Source organism: Parasteatoda tepidariorum, chromosome 4, assembly GCF_982258835.1.
Source record: "Parasteatoda tepidariorum strain Cologne lab strain chromosome 4, Ptep-v5.0, whole genome shotgun sequence".
NCBI lineage: Eukaryota > Metazoa > Arthropoda > Arachnida > Araneae > Theridiidae > Parasteatoda > Parasteatoda tepidariorum.
The window spans coordinates 73,869,742-73,890,977 of NC_141758.1; the positions used below are offsets into that span (position 1 = coordinate 73,869,742).

General features: G+C 28.7%; 1 protein-coding gene across 1 annotated transcript; it reads left to right on the forward strand.

Annotated features, from left to right (window-relative positions):
* The first annotated feature begins 1,551 nt into the window (after nt 1–1,551).
* On the forward strand, nt 1,552–14,293 carry LOC107451157 (transcription factor E2F5). Its single transcript, XM_016067172.3, has 9 exons — nt 1,552–1,712; nt 3,148–3,257; nt 5,163–5,433; nt 6,622–6,729; nt 6,843–7,082; nt 7,719–7,878; nt 10,006–10,101; nt 11,730–11,777; nt 13,923–14,293. The coding sequence occupies exons 1-9, from the start codon at nt 1,605–1,607 to the stop codon at nt 14,042–14,044; spliced, it is 1,263 nt and encodes a 420-aa protein (XP_015922658.1). The 5' UTR covers nt 1,552–1,604; the 3' UTR covers nt 14,045–14,293.
* Nucleotides 14,294–21,236: the final 6,943 nt, after the last annotated feature.

A 21,236-nucleotide genomic window follows, 5' to 3' on the forward strand; every position in this document is an offset into this window, starting at 1 on the left:
AATATCTATAAACAATTGTAAAATTTCTAATGTCATTATGAACCTAAGTTATTATTTTGTTTCAGTAATTAGCGTTTAAGGTTGATGTTTCCTAATGATTAAGTATGAACAAATTGCTATTAACGACATATTTTAAAATCAGGGATTCTAAATTTAACTCAACTTATCGTTTTAAAAGAATATATCTCAACTTATCGTTATAAAAGTGTCGATATATGCTTTCATTTTTCTTAATAATTAAAGTTAAAACTGAATTTTTTAAAATAAAGTATTTATAGTGTCATTTTCACCAACTAGTAAAACATTTTTATAAGTTTAAGATGGTATTTTTTTTAATATAGTAACCAAGAAAGTTTTTTTGAACTATGTTTATGAACGGAAATAATGTGTTAATTACGTAAAGTTTGAAAGCTAATAACCAGAAAAAGTCTAACTTATTTTTACAAAGAGAAAGATACAAAGATACATATCTTAGCTTGCGATCTCCGAGATCTGTGGACACAGTGACGTCATGAGGAGGGAAATCATAGCTTCAGCTCTAAGAGCGGAGTGAACTTGCTCTTTAGCCCTGACTCTCAACAACAGTGGATGACTTTTTTTCCCCATCGCATTTTCCCTTTTCCCTAAAATTTCGTAGTTCCCATTTTTGCTTTATTTACTTTTATGATGTACTTTGAATGCGCGCGCTTACTTTGATCGTGTCAACCTGCCTTTATACAATTAACATAGGGTTATAAGAGGATTGATGGATAAAAGCTAGCGCCAAGTTCACTCCGCCCAGATACCAATATTTTTTCTTTTCTTAATATTTTTCGTATTTCATTGTTAAAAATATTTCTTAAAGTTTCCTTCCTGAAATTTCTTTTAGAGCTATGTTTAATGTAGTTTTTAGTTAAATGTAGTTTGCTAACTAAATTGATTTTAATCTATTTGAAAGTTAAGACAGAAAGTAACATATTTACTTCTTTTATGACTTTCCATGCTCTAATAGTGAAAGTATGTGTGGCGTAACTACCATTGCAAATATTAAATACCAAATCACTAGTATATAAGACATGCTAACTTAATTCTATCATAAGGCACCTTTTGATAGATGAAAGTTAACATAGTCAGTAAAACAATTCCCCTCATTCGTGACCTGCGAACGTGATAAGAACTTGTCAATATTGATTCATGATCCACATTAAACAGTTGATTTGCTTAAATATATACTGCTCGAAGAAGTCAAACTTCCCCCATACAAATACTGAACGCAAGTGCAAAGAGTTGACATGATTAAACAATTTTGTTTGCTGTAAACGCCATCTAGAGGTAATTAAGACTAAATGCGAAATCATTTAAGCGCCATCTATAACTTATTCATATTCTGACTGTATACATTTGTCATTTTTTTAAACTTCAGAAATTTCTATATACTGAAAATAGAATAATGTAAAAAACTATGTTTATATTTTTAGCATGTTTATCAAAATTTTTTGACACTTTAATGAAGAAATATTCAGAATAAATTTTTTTTTGTTAGTAAAGTTTTGATTATTTTATTTTTATGATTTCGATTCCGAAACTGGCATTGTTGCATCATACAACAACAACCGTTATCCAAAATGGCTGATATTATTCCTAGTAGACATGAAAAAAGCCTAGGATTATTGACTACAAAATTTGTATCGTTATTGCAAGAAGCTAAAGATGGTGTCTTAGACCTCAAAGTAGTAAGCGATATGTGCATGAACGAAATTTCTTGTTTAGAACTATATATTTCTATCGTTGAATTCGTATCACAAAACGTCAATGGCGCCAGTTTAAATAGCACAAGTTAAAATTGCCGCTTAATTGCGCGTAAGGTTGTTTATATAATGTACTTTAAGTACAATTCAAAAATCAAAATTTAGTGATATAATATTATTATTTACTCTTTGAATGCAATTTTCTTTATATTTGTGTATTGTTACTCTTATTGCAGCATAAAAACACACACAAAACTACTTTTCCTAAAGATATTTCAAAAAAATAAAAGTTTCGTTTTCAATATTTGTACAGTGATCAGATTTATAAACATTTGTCAAAACATAGTTTACTTGAATTTTTTTAAACTGTGCTTAAGCCGTTGTTATTGTTTAACAAAAGTTTTTCATTGTTTACAAACATCAACACGTGACCGTTACATTGACAGGGGTATGTGGGAAAATAAAATCTGTCATATCTATGTGAAGACAATCATATTCTAAGAAATGAGAAGGACATCTATCAAAATTGTTCTTTCTCGTCAAACTTCTAAACATACTTCTTTTGTAAAAGTAAAGTAATTTTAATGTATAAATGTGTCACTTAAAGGAACATACTCTTATTGATACAGGCCCTTAATGGTCAAATACTTCCTAACTTCAAGAAATACAGTACTTTAAATACATAAATTATATTGAATTCAACACTTATCTATATAGTAAACAAAGCTCAGTTATAATTAAAATATAATTAGTATCATAAATAACATGAACTTCATTGTTAACAGTGTATGCCAATGTCTTTGTGAATTATCTGATTATACAAATATCGTAGAATAATAAAGAACAGTTAGTGTATGCCAATGTATACTGGACATCATACTAACGTGAATAAAGTGCACTCATTTTGAACTTTGTTTAGTCTTAAGGAATTGTCTCATAAAACAATTACAAATATCAGGATAATAAAGAACAATTAAAGCACTTCTTATATTCTGAATTTGTTATTTATATAATCAATGAACCTTGGTACAACCTAATTTGTAAATGATCTTGTGAAAGAATATTATGGAAATATTATAGTTATATGTGTGTAATTCCAAGGTGACTAAAGTTACATTTTAATAGATTTTCATATTTTTTTTTAACTTTTTTTCTTTCATAAATATTTCATAATTTTTTATAAAAAACAATGTATGGAATGTTTTGGAAAAGATTTATGCAAATTGAGTTTTATGCAAATTAAACAAGTGAATGAGAAACTATGTTATACTGTTTATCTTAGGCTACAGATACCCTAGTAATAGAGCCAAGTATCTAGTGCTTGTTTAGCAGGAAAAAAAAATTTTTCTTGTAAATCATGTTAATTGATATTTATACAAATTTAAGATTTTTAATGAGAAAATGTTACTGTTCATCTTAGGCTGCAGATACCCTAGCAGTGCGACAGAAAAGGAGAATATATGATATAACCAATGTCTTAGAAGGTATTGGCTTAATTGAGAAAAAATCAAAAAACAGCATACAATGGAAGTAAGAACAAAATATATTTTTACTTATTTTATTGGTACTTGAAATATAAAAATTAGTTAGTAAACATATTCTAACTAATCCATCTATGTATTGGCATTGTTTCTCTTGAAATACTTAAGTTTTATGATGCTTTAAGAAATTGTTTCTTTTACTCTGCGGACTTTTGATTTAACAAACGCTGAAATAAGCCAACAAGGAGTAACACGTAGTTGGTAACAAGAAATCTGGAAATCTTGAGACCTAAAGTTTTAAAACTCTAGCTATTCTGTAATAGTAATTGTTAAGTTTTTATATGGTTACTAGCTATAAAAAAAAATTCAAATATATTAATTGTATTTTTTTTATATATTCAAAGTTGAAGAAAAAATACTAAAAACCATTATTTATTTATTTTTTGTTTAACCAGGTCTTTTTGGTTTATTTAAAACAAAAGGTTGAATTGAATGTTCTTAATTATTCTTAATTGAATTCATGTTCTTAATTAAAAGTATTGTAAATTGTTAGTCAATTTATGTATGAAAATTCTCGCTTTCTAGGATTATTTATAGCCATTAATTAATTATATTCAATTTACAATATTTGTATCAATTTAATTAGTATAATGTATATGTTCCCCAGTTAAATTTGAACAAACTTGAAGGAGAACATAAAAAATTTACGATAATTTATTTTTAAATTCAAGAATATTGGAATGATGAAAAGGACTAAAAACATTAAATTGGCTGGATACATGTATTTTTAATAGTAAAAATATGTTGATGTCATATGAATTTATGATAAATGAGAAATAAAATACTTTTTTTGTAATTTTAAGTATATCAATATACTTGTAAACAGTATTAAATAAAATAATATACATTGATAAAATTTTAAATTAATTTTTAATATTTTTTTAATTACGCTCTTTTATATAAGCATTGTATTTTGAAAATATTAGAATCAATAGAAACATATGTGCAAATAATAATTTGTTTGCGTTGATAATAGAGAAAATTTAAAAATAAACTGAAATGTAAAATTCAAAAAAGTACCTCATTCCCATTTATACTTTTGATAGTAACAAGCGTTATGTATTTATGCTTGCTACATTCGAAAGCATAATTAACAAGATTAAAAAATTCTTCTGAATTCAACTTGCTCTATAATTGCAATCTTTGAATAATTTTTAAAACTATCTGAACATAAATGATGTTCTGCATTATAATTATATCTTAGTAAAAGAGCAATAATACATGAACTTTTAAAAATTACATACCACATTTATTGATTTAAAGTAACATAGACTCACATTAGAAATTAAACTCAAAATTTAAAAGATTTTTATGGGAAAATATGCTATTTTTCAATCAGTTAGGTTATATTTAAATTATATTTATGTAAATAAAACTAGTTATTTAACAGATCTTTTTTCTCTTAACCCCTTAACGATCGGTTAATTTTCAAGAAAGCGGTCATAAAAGTGCCTATTTTGCCAAATACACATATTTGATTAGTGCTGACATCTGGTTAAAAATAAACCATTTACAATTACCTTAAAAATATCCTGGTACTGCCATCTGGTGTGTAAAATGAGAAATAAAAAATTTTTCAGGCAAAAGAAATGAATTAAGTTTTATTCTTATTGGCACGTTACTACTGAACACTCCAGCCCGAAAATTTCACGGGAGCAATAAATAGAGGGCGAAACCGTACCCCATCATTTTCACCGGAGCGAGAAGAAAAGGGTTAAAAATCACCTTTTTTTTTTTTTTTTTTTTTTTTTAAGCTTTTGTTTAGATCATGTTTTAAATCACAATGGTTTAAACCAACCAACTCAGTTATATATAAATATTTATAATTATTATATATAATTAAGTTATATATAAATATTTATACTAATTTTTTTCTCTCATTACTTTCTTCTAGGGGTGCTGGTCCCGGTTGCAATACAAGAGAAATATCGGATCGTCTCATTGTCCTGAAGAAGGAGCTGGAGTATCTTGAACAAAAAGAGAAAGAATTAGAACAACATGAACAGTGGATGATTCAGAGCATATCTAATATCAGAGATGAGCCAGAAAATAATGAGCTTTCTTATGTTTTATATGAAGATATATGCAATGCATATGAAGGTGACACTATGATAGCAGTGGAGTGCCCAGTTGGAACTGAACTTTCAGTCCAAAATGTTGAAGTTGTAAGCAATAGTTATAATTTCCTGTGAAACAATTCTTAATGCCTTTACAAGTTGACTTGAATTTGAAATTTTTTATGGCTAGTAAAAATAATATGCAGTGATTGTGCTTACACATTATATTATGTTGAATGGGTCCACAATTTGTTAGAGGGACAGGTTAAAAAGATTATGATGTGTCTTTGTGACTGGTAATTTACTGTTGCAAGAAAAAACAGTGCTTTAACAGAATGTAGCAAGGATTGAATTAAATTTTATAAAATTTACTTATTTTTATTATGCATTATTAGCAAGAGGAGAACATTAAAATAATTTTTAATTTAATTGATTTAGAGTTTTTCCTTATAATTTTTTTAAACTATATCTGAATAGGATGCTAATCATATTTTACTTTGCTTGCCAAACCATCATACAAAATCTATTAATATATCTTAATATTATATAAAGATAATATAACCAAACAGTTGATACTTCTAACCTAAAAGTTTAGGATAATTATTTAATTGTTACGAACTAATCGCTGAAGGAAATGTTTATTTTTGTACAAACATATCATCCTTACATTTTATGGACAAGAAGTCAATTTGTTATCTAGCGAAGAGTTAATTAGTTTATATCGGAATACATTAAGGAAAAGAATTATTAAAAGTTTCTCTCTGCAGAACAGGTCTTTATTATTGGTATAAGCTAATTGTGGTATGGTGTAAATGCTAAAGGGGTATAATTGAAATCAGTTTATTACCAGTAATTTATTTTATATACAGCTTATGGAAAGTTATAATTTAAAAGCTGTATGCCACTTAAAGTATCTCCCCCCCCCCTTTTTTTTTTAGTATACTTTAAAACATAATTAATATACTTAAGTTCCTCTTTCATCATATCTTTGGATAAAATCTTCGTTATCAATGAAATTTAACATTAAAAAATATTTTCTACCTTAAGAATATATTTATTAATAATATTGTATAAAAGTATTTTTGACTTATGATTTATTATTAAAAAAAGCAATCGGTTTTGCATCACTATTTTTTTTTTTTTTTAATCATACTCAAATCATGATTTTAATCATTTTTTGAATCATGCCAACCCTTTTAATTAATGGAAAAGAATTTTTTACTAATATTTTAAATTCAATGTATGTATTAAGTTTATTTGGTGTTTGTGCTAATATTTTTTTTAAAAAATTTCTAGGTTGATGGACCTATACCACAAAACAAATACCAATTGAATATGTCATCATCATCAGGTCCAATAAATGTGTTGCTTGTTAATAGAGATTCAGCTCAAATGCCTCCCAAGGTACTTTATTATTATTAATAATTTTATTCTAGGAAATTTCAATTATGTTTAATTTTAATCATTTCTAATTCTCATCTAATGATAAAAACTGAACCTTTTAAAAAAATTTCCAGGAAATTATAAAAGAGCCTCCTGTAGTTCAAGAACACTCTGAATTACCTAAACCAGCTGAGCCCGTACAAATTGTTCCAACACCACCTCCGCCAGAACCAAAGAAAGAAACAGTACAACCTAAAGCACCCAGTCCCCCTAGAACATACAGTCGCCAAACCAGACAAGCTTCCATAGGGGTCAAACGAACTATAGCAGCAGTTATTGGAAACCGGTCCCTTCAAAGAAAGAAAGAACTTGAAGTAAATAAAAATTTGAACATATAAATAATATTTGTATAATAAAATATAAATGAAGTTTAATTTTGAGTTCTCTTAACTGCTGCTCGCTGGATGAAAAAAAGAAGAATATTGTTATTTTTTAACTAATTCAATATGTTTGCACTTATTTATTATTATTTTTTTTAACTGGCTGTTGAAATTTGGTCTCATTGTTATTTTTTAACAGTTGGTAAAATTATCGACTTGTTTGGATGTCATTAGATAATCTTGTATTATATTGAGTAGAGAACACTAAATACATTTATTTCCAGTTTTTCTTATTGAAATTAGGCATTTTTGTACTGTAATATGCTTTTAAAAATTATAGCACAGGTTTTTTTTTCTCCCTTTCTCAGAATTCTGTTTGGCAGTTTAAATATTAAAATCATTTTCAGTAAATATAGCCATTGTTTAAAATCAACTTTGTATGCATTTCAAATTATTTTTATTTCCTGTCTAATCATGTTACAGTGTTTAATTATTGAAGTATATTTATTTTTAATACTGTAGTATATTTTAAGCATTCAGTTTCCCATTATAAACTTTTTATATATTGTTAAATTGAACTGATATTGTGTTTTCAAAAAAATGGATTATTATTTATTTATTTAATTATAGGCAGCTGCTGAACAAGAGAGCAATGCTTTAAATTCAAATCGAATGGCCACACGGCAGTCTCCTCGTAAAGGTCCACCACAACCATTACCTTCTTTAAGTCCAGTTACGCGGCGTCAAAAAGTGAACCCCAAACCAGAAAATATTGAAACCAATTCAGCTGGTAAGCAAATTAGTAATAAAGTCATCTTAGTACATATACATTTGTGTATGATTGAAAAATACTAGAGCTTTCATTAATCTAGGGTTTGGCTTACATATGAATTCATTTAACTAACAAAAAAGAATGCAAAAATCTAATTAAAACGGCATATTGTGTAAACACAACGATATGAGATTGCCCAGATGATGAGGTTCTGTTAAAAATCCTGAATGTCTGCTTTGTTATTGTAAATGTTTTTTGTTCTGCATAGAAAAAATTGGGACACATTTTGTAAAATAAGTACAACGTAAGTATAAAGAAAACAGTAATTTTATGCATAGATGTCAAAGACAGTTGTAAATAGATATGATTCCTACCTATTTCTAGAAGTGATTATTGGTGAAAAAATTTTGTTATATTTTTATGTGAACTATTTAAATTATATCAGATTAAGGAGTTATATTAGCTTTCATGTTATTAAAAGAAATTCATGCAATGTAATAATAGCTAAAACAGTGATTGAAATCGTAAATAGTCCTAGACCTTTAAATTTAGACTGATCACAAGAAAAGAACCTTTAGTAATCTGAGGTCTAAGTCAACGGTACATTATATGTATATGTTAGATATGTTTTATAAACAGTGAAAAATCCCATATCTGAGACCGTCAGGACTTCAGCTAGTCCGGAAAGTAGATTTTTCCGGATAATAAGTTTTTAAGGTAAACAAAGAAGCATAAGTCAGAAAGGAATGAATGAACAAAATCAAGGGTGGGTCAATGATATCATCAGCTGTAAAACAAACGCTTCCCCTGCGTTTTTTCCAGGAAATATGACTCTTCCACTAGTCATGGGGTGCCTTTTTTCTTCAACTGGTTGTTAAAAACATTTGAATGTTAGATGAATAAATGGCACTGATGAGCTTGGGATGACCTTGTATATTCTTACTATTAAAATGTCAAAGAAGAATTTCTAGCTTTCAGCTGAAGGTCAGTAAAGAGGGGGAAAAGCAGTATGTGAGAATTTTACACGTGGATAAAAGATTGACCGCCCTAAACAGAGTCAGTTTTAAAAAAAAAATCTGTTTTCTGAAGCCTGATTTAAGAAGCGAAAATGGGGAATATAGAAAATTGTTTTAAATGCTTGGGAGCGCGCTTTTCCTTTCTTTTTCTTTTTTCATTGCTGATATTTCTCTCTTTAGAGTTTGATCATCTTCCCCAGTTTATTTATTTTTTTTATCGCTTAATCTTCAATTCTGATCTTCTGTTGCATTTTTTTTATTAATATTTTTGTTTTATTGAAATTTTGATATAGCTTGTTTTTAAGTAATACATTTTAAACGCCTCCCATTAAGAGGAGGAATTATACTGCTGCATTTAAGCTGTCAGCAATTGAAAGGGAAAAAGAAACTGTGATAAATGGCTTCAAAAAAGTGGAAATCATCTGAAGACAAAATGAAAGTGTGAGTGATGAGGATGAACCCGAAATAAACAATGAACTAATATACCTATTTTGCTCTTATACAGAGAGTTCTGATTTTGAGGGATTTTAAGTGCAGTGATATGAATATATAGTGACATGGGATGTCTAAATAAATTATTCTTTAACAGAAAAGTGAAGGATTCTCTTACCTGCATCCTTTTTTTTTTACAAGTTTTTGTATATTTTGGTTGTTAAAATGTGTCCAGAAGAAAAGAAAAAAATCCAGTAAACAGTTGTCCAGATATGGGACTTTGTTCTGTATTTAAGTTTATTGACAATTTTTATTTTTAAAAATTTGAGCAAATATGAGAACATGCATATTTTATTGTTAAACTTTAATGCAAACCAATCATATTGTTTGAAGAGCATCAGACTTGTAATTTTTTATTTTTCAAAAAGTGTTTAAAAGGCAAAATCTGGTGAGCTTGTCAAGTTTCAATTTGAATTTTGCTTCCAGATTAAGGAAACAGACTTATATTTGTAAAAAAAAAAAACTTTATACTGTATCTGTGTGAGGAAAAAAATGACTTGTGTAACAATGATTCTTATGTTTAATGTTTTATATGATTCTTGTGTTTTTTATGATTATGTAAAAAATGACTCTTATGTTTAAATGTTATGCAGTAATTTAGGTTATTTGTTAATTTTTTTAATCTTATATTTTACAGCTACATCACAAGCTAGTTCCACCAATGACCCAAATCTAGATAACCTTGATAACTTACTCGACATTTCAAGTGATCTTCTGTTTAACCCACTTTATGGTATGGAAATTTTCTTATTAGAGCTTTATTTTAAGGTATAAAAACTTAAAAGGAGACATAAACTTTATCTTATTTACCCTTACATTATATTAAAAACATTAACTCTATCAAATCTCATTTTAAAACACATCAAATTCCTTCCTTATTAAAGAGCAAAGGTTCAAGTTTATTTATTTTATTTTCATGTATATACATATATATTGATTTAACAATTTTGTAAGGAACAAAAATATCTACATGATTTTCTACAAAATTATTAACAGTTACTAATGAGAAATATTATAGCATTGTCAGACAATAAGGTGGAGAAATAATAAAGCTAACTTTTTGCTTGTTTTATATTTTATAAAATCTTAAGACCTAGTTTCTAAAAATATTATTAAAAGGTAGGATTTCCAGCCACATAAGTATAATGATGAAGTAGTGCATTCAAAAGTAACCTTATTTTTAGTTGCTAAACAGAAATATAAAATCTCTAGTCTGTACAATCTCTAGTTCTAGTAGTTGGTAAATGTTGCAGAAATGTTTTGTTTTAAGCAACTTTATTACAAATAACCCCCGTTTAACACATAAAAATTTTAACATTGTTGAATTCTTTAATTTGGAATCATATAGCTTTAATTATATTTTAAATATAAGTTTCCAAGGTTATATATTAATTATTTTCCTTTTAACAACTGATACATACATACTGACTGATTATGCCTTAAATGAAATTTGGATCAACGGATTGGAAATTCAATCGACAGGTTTTAATCATTAATGCAGGGTTGCCACAGGCGACTAAAATGCAACTATTTTCAGCATGAGGCGACTATGGCAACTTTTTTTGCCTGAAAAGACTAAAAAAGCAACTATTTTCAGGAAAAGGAGACTAATAGGAGACTTTTCTGTACTCCTAGTAATTTTTTTTGGCATAAATTGGGTCGAAAACCTGCAGCCGCGAAATCTTCTGAACACACTGAATTTCTTTTCTTAAAAAATAAAAAAATGTAAATTAAAAATAATAAAATTTAAAAAAATGAAACAAATAATTAAAAAATTAGAAATTTTAGATTTCAAATTTGAGTCATCATTTTTTAATGCTTTCAATTTGCACAGATTCTATTGTAAGTCTATTTTGTTTCTTGATCGCTTTTTCAACGGTTTTTGCTACGAAATTCTGCACGATTTTTTTTTAAAAAAATTTAATATGATATTACGATGCATGAATTTTGAATTTGAGTAATCACTTTTCGCAATCAATTATTGATAAAAGGCGAAATTTCTTGGATTAGTGTTTTTTTTTAATGAAAAAGTATTTTTTGAGTGAATTCTAGTAATTAAATGTATTTAATTTTCTGCAAAGATACTAATTTTTTTTATATGAAAATTAAGTGCTAGAACACAAACGTTTGTATAAAAATTATCATATTTGCCACCAACTTGACTAAATGGATCATGGTATATGACAATTAAGTCATTTAATAAAGTTTTAGTCTTATTTTTGTTATTTAGGCAACTATTTTCATGCTCTAGGCTACTAAAAGCAACTATTTTGTTCATTTTCTTTCTGTGGCAACCCTATTAATGTTCTCATTATATTATGCTTGTTAGAATACTAAGTTTATATTTTCTTTTTTGTTTAGATGATAAAATAGAAGAACAATTTTTAGAGGAGCTGATAGCAAAAGAGAGTAAGTAAAATTATTTATTTTTCAGTTATTCCACTGTAAAAAAAGTTTTTTTTTCCATTTAATATATTTATTTCTGTATGTAATGTTTAGTTCTGTGACTTCAACATGTTTTTTAAACAAGAATAATTTCATTTTATTTTATTTTATAACCGTCGTTGACTTTGAGGTCAAAGTCCTAAAACTTAAGAACTGGAGGGGAGTTGCCATGGACAGAGGGAGCTGGAGAAGGCGTGCTGTTGAGGCAGCCAAGGCCTGCAAAGGGCTGTTGCGCTCCTGTAGAAGAAGAACCGTCGTTGAACAGCCGACCCAATTTTATGGGTTTACGACTACTAATGTTCAACTCTGTAGTCTTGTAATTTTGAACATATACAGGATTCCAGTAAAAACATGGTTCGTAATCATCTCAAATATTGGAAAAACCGGGTATTGCTAGGGAAAACTGGATTTGAGAAGAAGAAAAAAAGTCTGGGGAAAACGTGATTTTATTCGAAAACTGGAAATTATCAGGAAAATTTGACACCTTATCAAATTGTGGAATTTTACTGTTCCATTCCCAAAACCATAATTTGCGCTTGCATAGTAGAGTATGAAATAAATAACAAAACAATTAAAACAAACAGATTTTTTCCTACGTCGACAGTATTTGGTGTATCTTAACGATAATTCAATAATTCGTATGCGTTTCTGAAGATGAGAATCAGTAATTGGATGCCCGATTTGAAATGTGAAACTTCTACCTTGAAAAACTTGAAGTACATTTTTATTCTTTTTTGAAACAATTATTTATTTTAAAAACTCTTATAATCTTTTTATTGATCAGAACTAGTGTTATTAGTTTTTCCTTTCTGGCAAGTTATGTTTTTTTTTAATCCACTTTTGTTCTCAATTTTCGTTATCCCATTTTTGCTATGACAAATTATTTTTCTAGAATTTTGGATAATAAATTGTTAGAAACAAAACTTTTTTTTAATCATTTTCTATGTTTATTTATTTAACGTCTATTAACGAAACCAATATATTATATAAATTATGTTGTTTCTCTGATATAGGAACACATCTGCTTTCTTTAAAAATTGTCTGCTTTTATAAAAGTAAAAGCAGCGATTTTTTTTATAAAGCAGCTTGCTTGTTTTCACTTTTCACAAATGATACATTTCTGGTTCCACTACCTTTTGAGCTTTTTTTTCATTCACTATAAATTAATTTTGTATACATTAAATCTTTTCATCCATTAATTTTAAGAGTTTTTTTTTCTTTTCTTTATAGCAAAATCTTACATATGTTACATTTTTATAGTTAATTTTTGTTTTGATTGACTGTTGATAAAATGCGTTATTTTTTAGATTATTTTATTTTATTTAACTTCGATTAAATATGGATTTTTATATATTTCTTATTTTCTTTTTAAATTAGCATCGCTTAGTTGAGTTTCACCCACTTATTGGTGCTTCTGTTATCCAAATTTAATTTTTTAATAATTTGAATTGGATGTCAAGTGTCATCTTAACTCAAGTCCGACTCACGTTTGTAACGGCACTTACCGGTATCTAATTAAATCTGATTTTTTATTTTATTGCAACAACTTTGAACTAATAATTCTTTTTAAGTTAAAAAAGATCTTGGAGTTTTACGCAAACCTCTCAGGAAATAGAATCTCTTTTTTTTTTTTTTTTTTTAGCATGAACCCTGGAAAAGTTAGGGATAATTAATTGATTTGAGTTTGAAATGCCCATAAATACAATAGATTTGCAACAACAAAAAAATCTTGTAATATTTTTGTTTTTAAATTCTTTATTTTCTACTATAAAAGCAAGAATGGATGTTCTATTCTATATTATCTGCACAAAAATGAGCCAAAGTGAAAAATAATTGCTAAAATTGAGACCACTGGTTACAAAAATCAGAAAAATTCATAAAATTAGAAGTTTTTTTTAAGTATATGTAATTATTCTGAATAAAAAAATATGCAGCAATTCATGTATGATTTTTAAAACTATTTTAAGTTAGTAATATGAAATAATTTAAATTATATCTATGTTTTTTTGATAGGGCTGTACTAACTGTGTATACTTTACCACTATGGTGATCTTTTTTTCTTCTTTTTTTTTTATAAATTACTTTTTTATATCTTAGTTTCTCTTTCAGCATTCTCTCCTCTCACAAGACTGAGCCCACCCCCTGGAGCTCGAGATTACTTTTTCAATCTTGATGATACAGAAGGGATGTTTGATCTCTTTGATATACAACTTCGTACTTACAATACTTAAATGAATATTTTCCCTGTACAGAAATGAAAATGTATATTTTGTTATTTTATAGTGTATATATCTAATGTCAATTTTTTTTTTTTTTTTGTAATCTGTTTTAAAATTCATTATTATTTAAAACATTATCATTAGGCATATTTTTGCAATTTTTTTTTCAAAGTCTTAATTTATCCAAAATTCTAATTAGGTTAAGCTTTTACAGTTAAACATTCAAACCTTGAGAGATATTTGTACAAAAAAAAAGAAAAATAATATGAATTGTATTGTTTACTTTTCCAGCATTTTGATTTTATCGATTATATCCCTGAGATTATACTCTTTTTGTCTTATCTCTGAATCAGACGACTGTATTAAAATTAAATATTTAAAAATTGTTATATTAGCAATAAGGAATTGTATTTTTAATGCATATATTTATAACACTGTATAATTGGAGTTGTGTTTCAACTTATTAATTTTATTCAATTATTTTTGTAGGTTTTTATCTAACAATTTGATTAACAATGAAACTCATTTTTTTTTTCATTTTTAGTCAATGTACTCATTTGTTTAATTGTCATTTGTAATTTAATGCATTTTAGTTTATTATATTTCCAGTTTTAACCTTTATATATTCTTGCGACTCATTGAAACTAATATCTTTATGTTTCTTTCAATTTCTTCATGAAGTAGAGCTTTATTACATTGTCATGTTATTCTTTATAAGATACAGTCGGGCAATTGCTTGTTAATTTTTATGCAGCATTTAATACTAGAATCCTACCCTAGCTTCCCAAAAATATTGATAGTAAAATTCTAATGAACATTTTACGCATATAAAATTATTTTTTTTAAAAATGTATCATAAAAATGTCATTTATTAAGTGAATAAATATTTTTTAAAAGAAAATATTTTTATATCATTTAAAATAAGTAGAAAATTATTAGTATTTTTAATCGCGTTTTGGCTTATTTTCATCAGAGGTACTATAATTTTATTCTTGTTTTACGTATTATCTGTTATAGCACTATTCAATTTTGCTACATTGAATACATAACAAAATTTGTCTTTTATTGATATTGTCATTTCTGGCTCTAGTGGTGCTTCAATCAACTAACCAATTTATGCTATTTTATTATATACATAACATTATATACTAAAATAATGTGTAAAATATTAATTATGTATCTGAAACTCTGATATAGAGTTATCAACATTTATGAATCTCTCGAAAATTGCAAAATTTAATATTCTTGTCATTTCTTTGTAAAAAAATTCTATATTTAAATTTAAAAGTTTTATTTCTTTCATGTGTAATTTCTGAGTTCTCAAATTTTTTAAATAATTCTATGAAATTTCCTACTTAAAAGTTTTTGTATTGTTATTGCTATTATTGTATTAGAATTATGCCTTGCTGCACTAAAAATTTTCAACAATTAAACAGAATATATTGATTTTTGATTAACATTTACCACAGTGTTGGTAAAAAAATTTAATATGATTTTTACTTGCTTCGTTTCTAATTATCTGTAAAGTCTTAATTATGAAATTGTTTAAGTTTATTCTCCACTCCTAAGCTCAACCAAAGTATTATTCATGTGCTTAAGTTCCTGTGATTCTTTTTTTTTTCTACTTTGGCTTGAAGATTGTTTCTTGGTATATGATGAGTGGTGTTCAAAGTTCTTGAAATGTAGTCATAGCCAGGTGTATATTTTTTTAACTTCTTTTGTAGGTGTTATTTACGCCTTTATTTTCATGCTTTTTTTATATTTAATTTAGAGTTTATTGTGTTTTATATATTCAAAAGTTTATTACATTGAGTATTTTTAGAAAACTCAATAATTTTGTTAATAAAAATTTGATAAACCAAAAAACTTGTTTCCTTAATGCAATGACTCAACTATTATTTTAATGATAATGAATAATTCAGTGTGCGTAGCGTTTTTAAAGGTGCTTATTTTCGTTTTTAAAAACCCTTGAAGGTGCTTTTTTTCTTTGGGTGTTTCTAAAAAATGTTTAATTTTCCCTTTTCCAAAACAAAATATTATTTCTTGACCATGTCGATTTTCGCCACGAATTATGCCAATATGCCCATAAATTTAAAGACATTGTTCAAATTAATCTATTCATCATTTTCACAATTCATTTAATCTCAATCTATTTCAGTGTACCGTTGGTCCTATCCGTAGTGTATGAAAGACATTGTTCAAATTGTTCTATTCAAGGTTTTCACTATTAATTTAACCTCAATCTATTTGAATGTACCGTTGGTCTGGTCCGCAGCTTATGAAAACGCCTATTGTTTTACATGCTTGATGAAACACTTGCGGATTCGAGTGTGCATATACTGAGCTGGATTCAGTGGGAGGAATTCTCGCTCTCTCATGTGCAATTCTGCTGTATTTTGCATTAGATTCTCAATTTCAGGGTTTTAATTTTCACCCTTTGAAACAGAATTGAAAAGTCTCTTCGCTAAAAAGAATTTTCGCTAAATGCGGGGCCCAACTAAACATTGTCTAATCTTTTCAGTTAATTTCATCGATGGTGAAGCTCCAGCGTGTTCGTCACTAGCAGGCTAATGGCCTTCTTGTGATATTCTATTTATAGATCAGTATCTTTGAACTTTACTTGGGAATCATTCGTTAATTAAATATTTTCATGCCATCTCCCTTTTAATCATTAAATTTAAGAATTAATTTAGAATTTTTAACGTAATATTTTTACCTGAGAGGCCGTCCACCAATTGCATTAAAAAAAATTAATTTTTTTATGTAATTGCTAATTTTTTTCTTATTACTTTTTATTAATTATTGTATTATTTTAAAGTTTTCAGTACTCTTAAGTTGTTTCATGAGATAACTCAATAATATTTAGAGGCAAGATTTTTAAAAAGTATGGAGAGAAAGGCTTTCAATATTATAAATGCAGCAGAAAATTCTATGTTTAGTTATGTTGAAAAATTCAGATTTGTCTTTCCGAAAAAAAAGAAAAACAATTCCTTTCTTATGATTTTGTTTTAAAACAATTGAAATAAAAGGATGAATTCCTCAGATTTGATAATTATTATGAGGACCATATAATACTTAACTTCTGACTAAAATGTTTAGCTTCAATACTCATTGTGTGTACATTTTGACAGTCCAATTCAGCACCCCCAGCGGTACCAATTTGTTAAGGGAACATATTCTAACAATTTTTAGCTATTGCATGATAGTTTTTATGCTTGGTCCAGAAATTAGAACGTCCTTTGGGACCAAAAAATTTAGACTTTTATGCAGCCTACACAGTTCTTATTGTACAGCTTCACCCTTAACACAAATCTGTTCAACATTATTTGCTAGATGTACCTTTTGAAACAAATACTTCCTGAAGAATACCTAAAACTTTTATATTATTACTTTTTTATAATTTTTTTTAGTATCAATCATTTAAGAATTAATAGTCTGGACAGCCTTATAAAGCTGTAAATCTATGTCAATAATCTACATTTCATTGACACTTATGAAATTATCAAACTGTATACAGCATGTGTACTTTATGCGTCACAAGTTCCAAACTATAGTTTGGAACATATCTATAGAGACAATCTTACATAATTCCTTTCTAATGTCTTAAATTGTGAATGTAATATATTTCAAAATGCTCAATACAATAAGGGTTCTAAGTCAGAGGTCCAAATAATTTCCTTTAACGTCCAAAAGGCAATTTTCAAAATCTGGTTGCATCCAGCGAGAGTGATTTAAGCGGGAATATGCTTATTAGAAGCCTTATGCTGGGGACATGCTGCACAAAAATTTTTTAGTAATTAAAATTTATTGAAATTAAATTTTTTTTCTTTCATTTATTTATAGTGCCGAAACGTATCTACAATGTTTTCTAATTTATGATAATGAAAACAGAACAGGTTATTGTCTCTACATTTCTAGGAGCCGCGTTTAAACAAAAAATTCCCGTTTAAATTTCAAATAATAAGGAAATTTGATTTATTTCGACATTTTTAGATAGTTAGGTGGTGTCTTTAAACGCAAAATTCCTAATTTACGAAGTTCTCATATTAAGTACACTTCATAACGGTTTGCATGCTTTCACCAACAGCGTGTGGAGAGTCATAGAGGAAGGAAGTACGATAGTTAGTTCTTTCATATAGATAAAAATCTTTTAAGTTGGAAAACTATATGGAACTGAAAACTACATTAAACTTAGTTCTAAAGAAAAGCATCACGGAGATTTCAAAAAATATTTTTATTAAATAAAAAGGAAGAATAGTGAGAAAAGGGATAATATCGTAATACATTCCTATATACAACTGAAAAGAAGAGGGTTGTTGTTGTTGTTAATTTACGTCGCACTAGAACTGCACAATGGGCTATTGGCGACGGTCTGGGAAACATTCCATAGGATGATCCGAAGACATGCCATCACAATTTTCATCCTCTGCGGATGGGATGGCACCCGCGCTTCGGTAGCCCGATGACCTGCGCGCGAAGTCGAGCACTTTACGGTAGCACAGTTTAACGAGGACCAATACCGCACACCCTCGGTCCCTACGCAGACTGATCCAAGTGGTCACCCACCCGCACACTGACCGTAGTCAGTGATGTTTGACTTCGGTGATCTGCTGGGAACTGTGTCTTAACGATCAGTCCACTGCGGGACGAAAAGAAGAGGGGAGGGAAGGGAGAAGGGCCAAAGGCATGAGACCGGTTTCTCTCCAGATGGCGTATTCGAGCGTTGCGATCGCCAATAAAAAATGAAAGTGTGAGATTTTACAAAAACAAAAAGTAGAAAAATTGTTAAAATATTCTTTGTTGTTGTTGTTGTTGATTTACGTCGCACTAGAGCTGCACAATGGGCTATTGGCGACGGTCTGGGAAACATCCCTGAGGATGATCCGAAGACATGCCATCACAATTTTGATCCTCTGCAGAGGGGATGGCACCCCCGCTTCGGTAGCCCAACGACCTGCGCGCGAAGTCGAGCACTTTACGGTAGCACAGTTTAACGAGGACCAATACCGCACACCCTCGGTCCCTACGCAGACTGATTCAAGTGGGTCACCCACCCGCACACTGACCGCAGCCAGTGATGCTTGACTTCGGTGATCTGATGAGAACCGTGTCTTAACGATCAGTCCACTGCGGGACAAAATATTCTTTGAGAATGAAATTTCAAAATGTTTATTTTAGTAACATAAGTAAAAATCCATGACCGGAAGTGGTTCATTTTTACTGGGGCATCGCAAAGTTGACAATTCTGCAAATGGATCGAATTAAATATAGAGTATATTTCCCTCAAGATTAAAAAATTAATATTACCACTGCTTCAGGATATTTTTGCCAAACGTGATTCTTATAGTCACAAATCAAAAATTAATTCGTTAAACAATTGTTTAACGATCTCTAGAAATGTTCAAAATTTAATATTAATATTAAATTTGCACATTTCTGTTTCGGGAAAACTACTAGGATAACAGTGAATTTTTTTAAAGGTACTCTAATGGTAAAAATATGTAATTAAGTAATTTTGATTGACTTTTTTCATTGCCTTTTTATAGTCTCACTCTATGCCACTTAAAACAAACTGGTAAGGAGTGTTAGGTATAATCCAAAGGAATTGGTCCTTGAAAAATTTAAAAATCAAGATTTGTGTTTTCTGTTCATTGAAAAACTATGTTTACTTTAAATGCTCATATTTTGAACATGCAGTTAAATCCCTTGTTATTGTTTCAACTTCCTTAAGTTTAATAAAACCGTCGGAAGGTATTTTTCTGAAATATAACACAACCACAGGTATCGAAGTTAGGGAGACTTTCTCCAATGCTCAGTTTTTGCTCTAAATGTAGTGTATTGTTAATCAATATTGTTTAAAGATACAGTTGTTTCGGCGTTGTAGTCAATGGGTATAAGTTTACCAAAGTAATTAGAAATTTCTTAAAGTCAATCCCTTAATAATTATTGACGAATGAATGAAAAAAATTGTGAGATTTCCAAAGGATTGCAATGGTAATTCTCATGTTGACTGTCAAGATCTGGATACGGTTGGATACAGCTTTGATCAGCATGCGAAGGTTGAGAGTGCACGGTATCAGACCTTTTGTTACTCTAAAGTGCTTAACTTCATTCACTTTCACGGGCTATCAAAGCGGGGCAGCCATCCTCTGTAGAGGATCAAAATTATTAAAATCTCACTTCCTGCTACTTTTTTCACAAGCGAGTGAGAACTTGATTGGTGAAAGAAATTCACCCGAAAATAAATAGCTTGCTGCTTTAATTTAGTATGGCCTAAAGCATTATAGGTGGACTGGAAAGTAATGCCGTTTGATACATTTGCTGTTTGTTGATTTCATATTTAATCAATAATGTATTCACCCTCGATAGCAATTGGCGATCGAAATGGGCTGCAGGTGGCGTAGAGCAGAACTCTTTTCCTATGGCAACACTTCACATGCTTTCCCCATTAGCGTGTGGAAAGTCATAGAGGAAGGAAGTATGTTAGTTTCTCTCTTGATTTTCACATAGATTAAAATCTTTTAACTTGAAAAACTATATGGAACTGGAAACTACATTAAACATAGTTCTAAAGAAAAGTATCATAGAAATTTTAAAAAATAGTTTTATTAAATAAAAAGGAAAAATATTAAAAAAAAGCAAATTATCGTAGTACATTCCTATACAACTGAAAAGAGGAAGAGAGGGAAGGGAGAAGGGCTAAAGGCATGAAACCGGTCTCTCCCCAGATGGCGTATTCGAGTGTTGCGATCGCGAATAACCTTTCAATGCCTATTTAATGCGCCGATAACGGATATTTAATGCGCCGAAGCGACATTATTTTAGGGTCCGCCGACTAATCAGGTTATTCTTTGTGTATGGTTGGTGATCGCTTGCAGGGCGAATGTTTTCGTAATAATCAATGTTTCTTAAAATGTAAAAAGCGATTTTTATGGTATTTAAAATTAATTTAATAAAATGAATTATCTATGAATAAAAAAAAATATCCTTCTCAAGAGCCATTCCCGCTGTATGAGAAAAAGTTGCTAGATAATGAGAACCTGATTGGTGAGTTTTTGGGAGGTAAATATATTTTCTCCAATCAGGTTCTCATTCATATCTCAGAACGTGCAGACGTGCAATGCTTTGTACGCAGTGAGAATAGTTCTTAAACTGCTTAAAATATTTATTTATTTTCTTAACCGCATTTATGAATGTTAAAATC

Excerpts from the sequence above, each read along its gene's own strand:
- LOC107451157 (XM_016067172.3), top strand. The coding sequence starts at position 1,605 with ATGGCTGATATTATTCCTAGTAGACATGAAAAAAGCCTAGGATTATTG. Across the intron at positions 10,102-11,729 it reads TCTGTTTAACCCACTTTATG|ATGATAAAATAGAAGAACAA; the intron begins GTATGGAAATTT and ends TTTTTTGTTTAG. Across the intron at positions 11,778-13,922 it reads GGAGCTGATAGCAAAAGAGA|CATTCTCTCCTCTCACAAGA; the intron begins GTAAGTAAAATT and ends TTTCTCTTTCAG.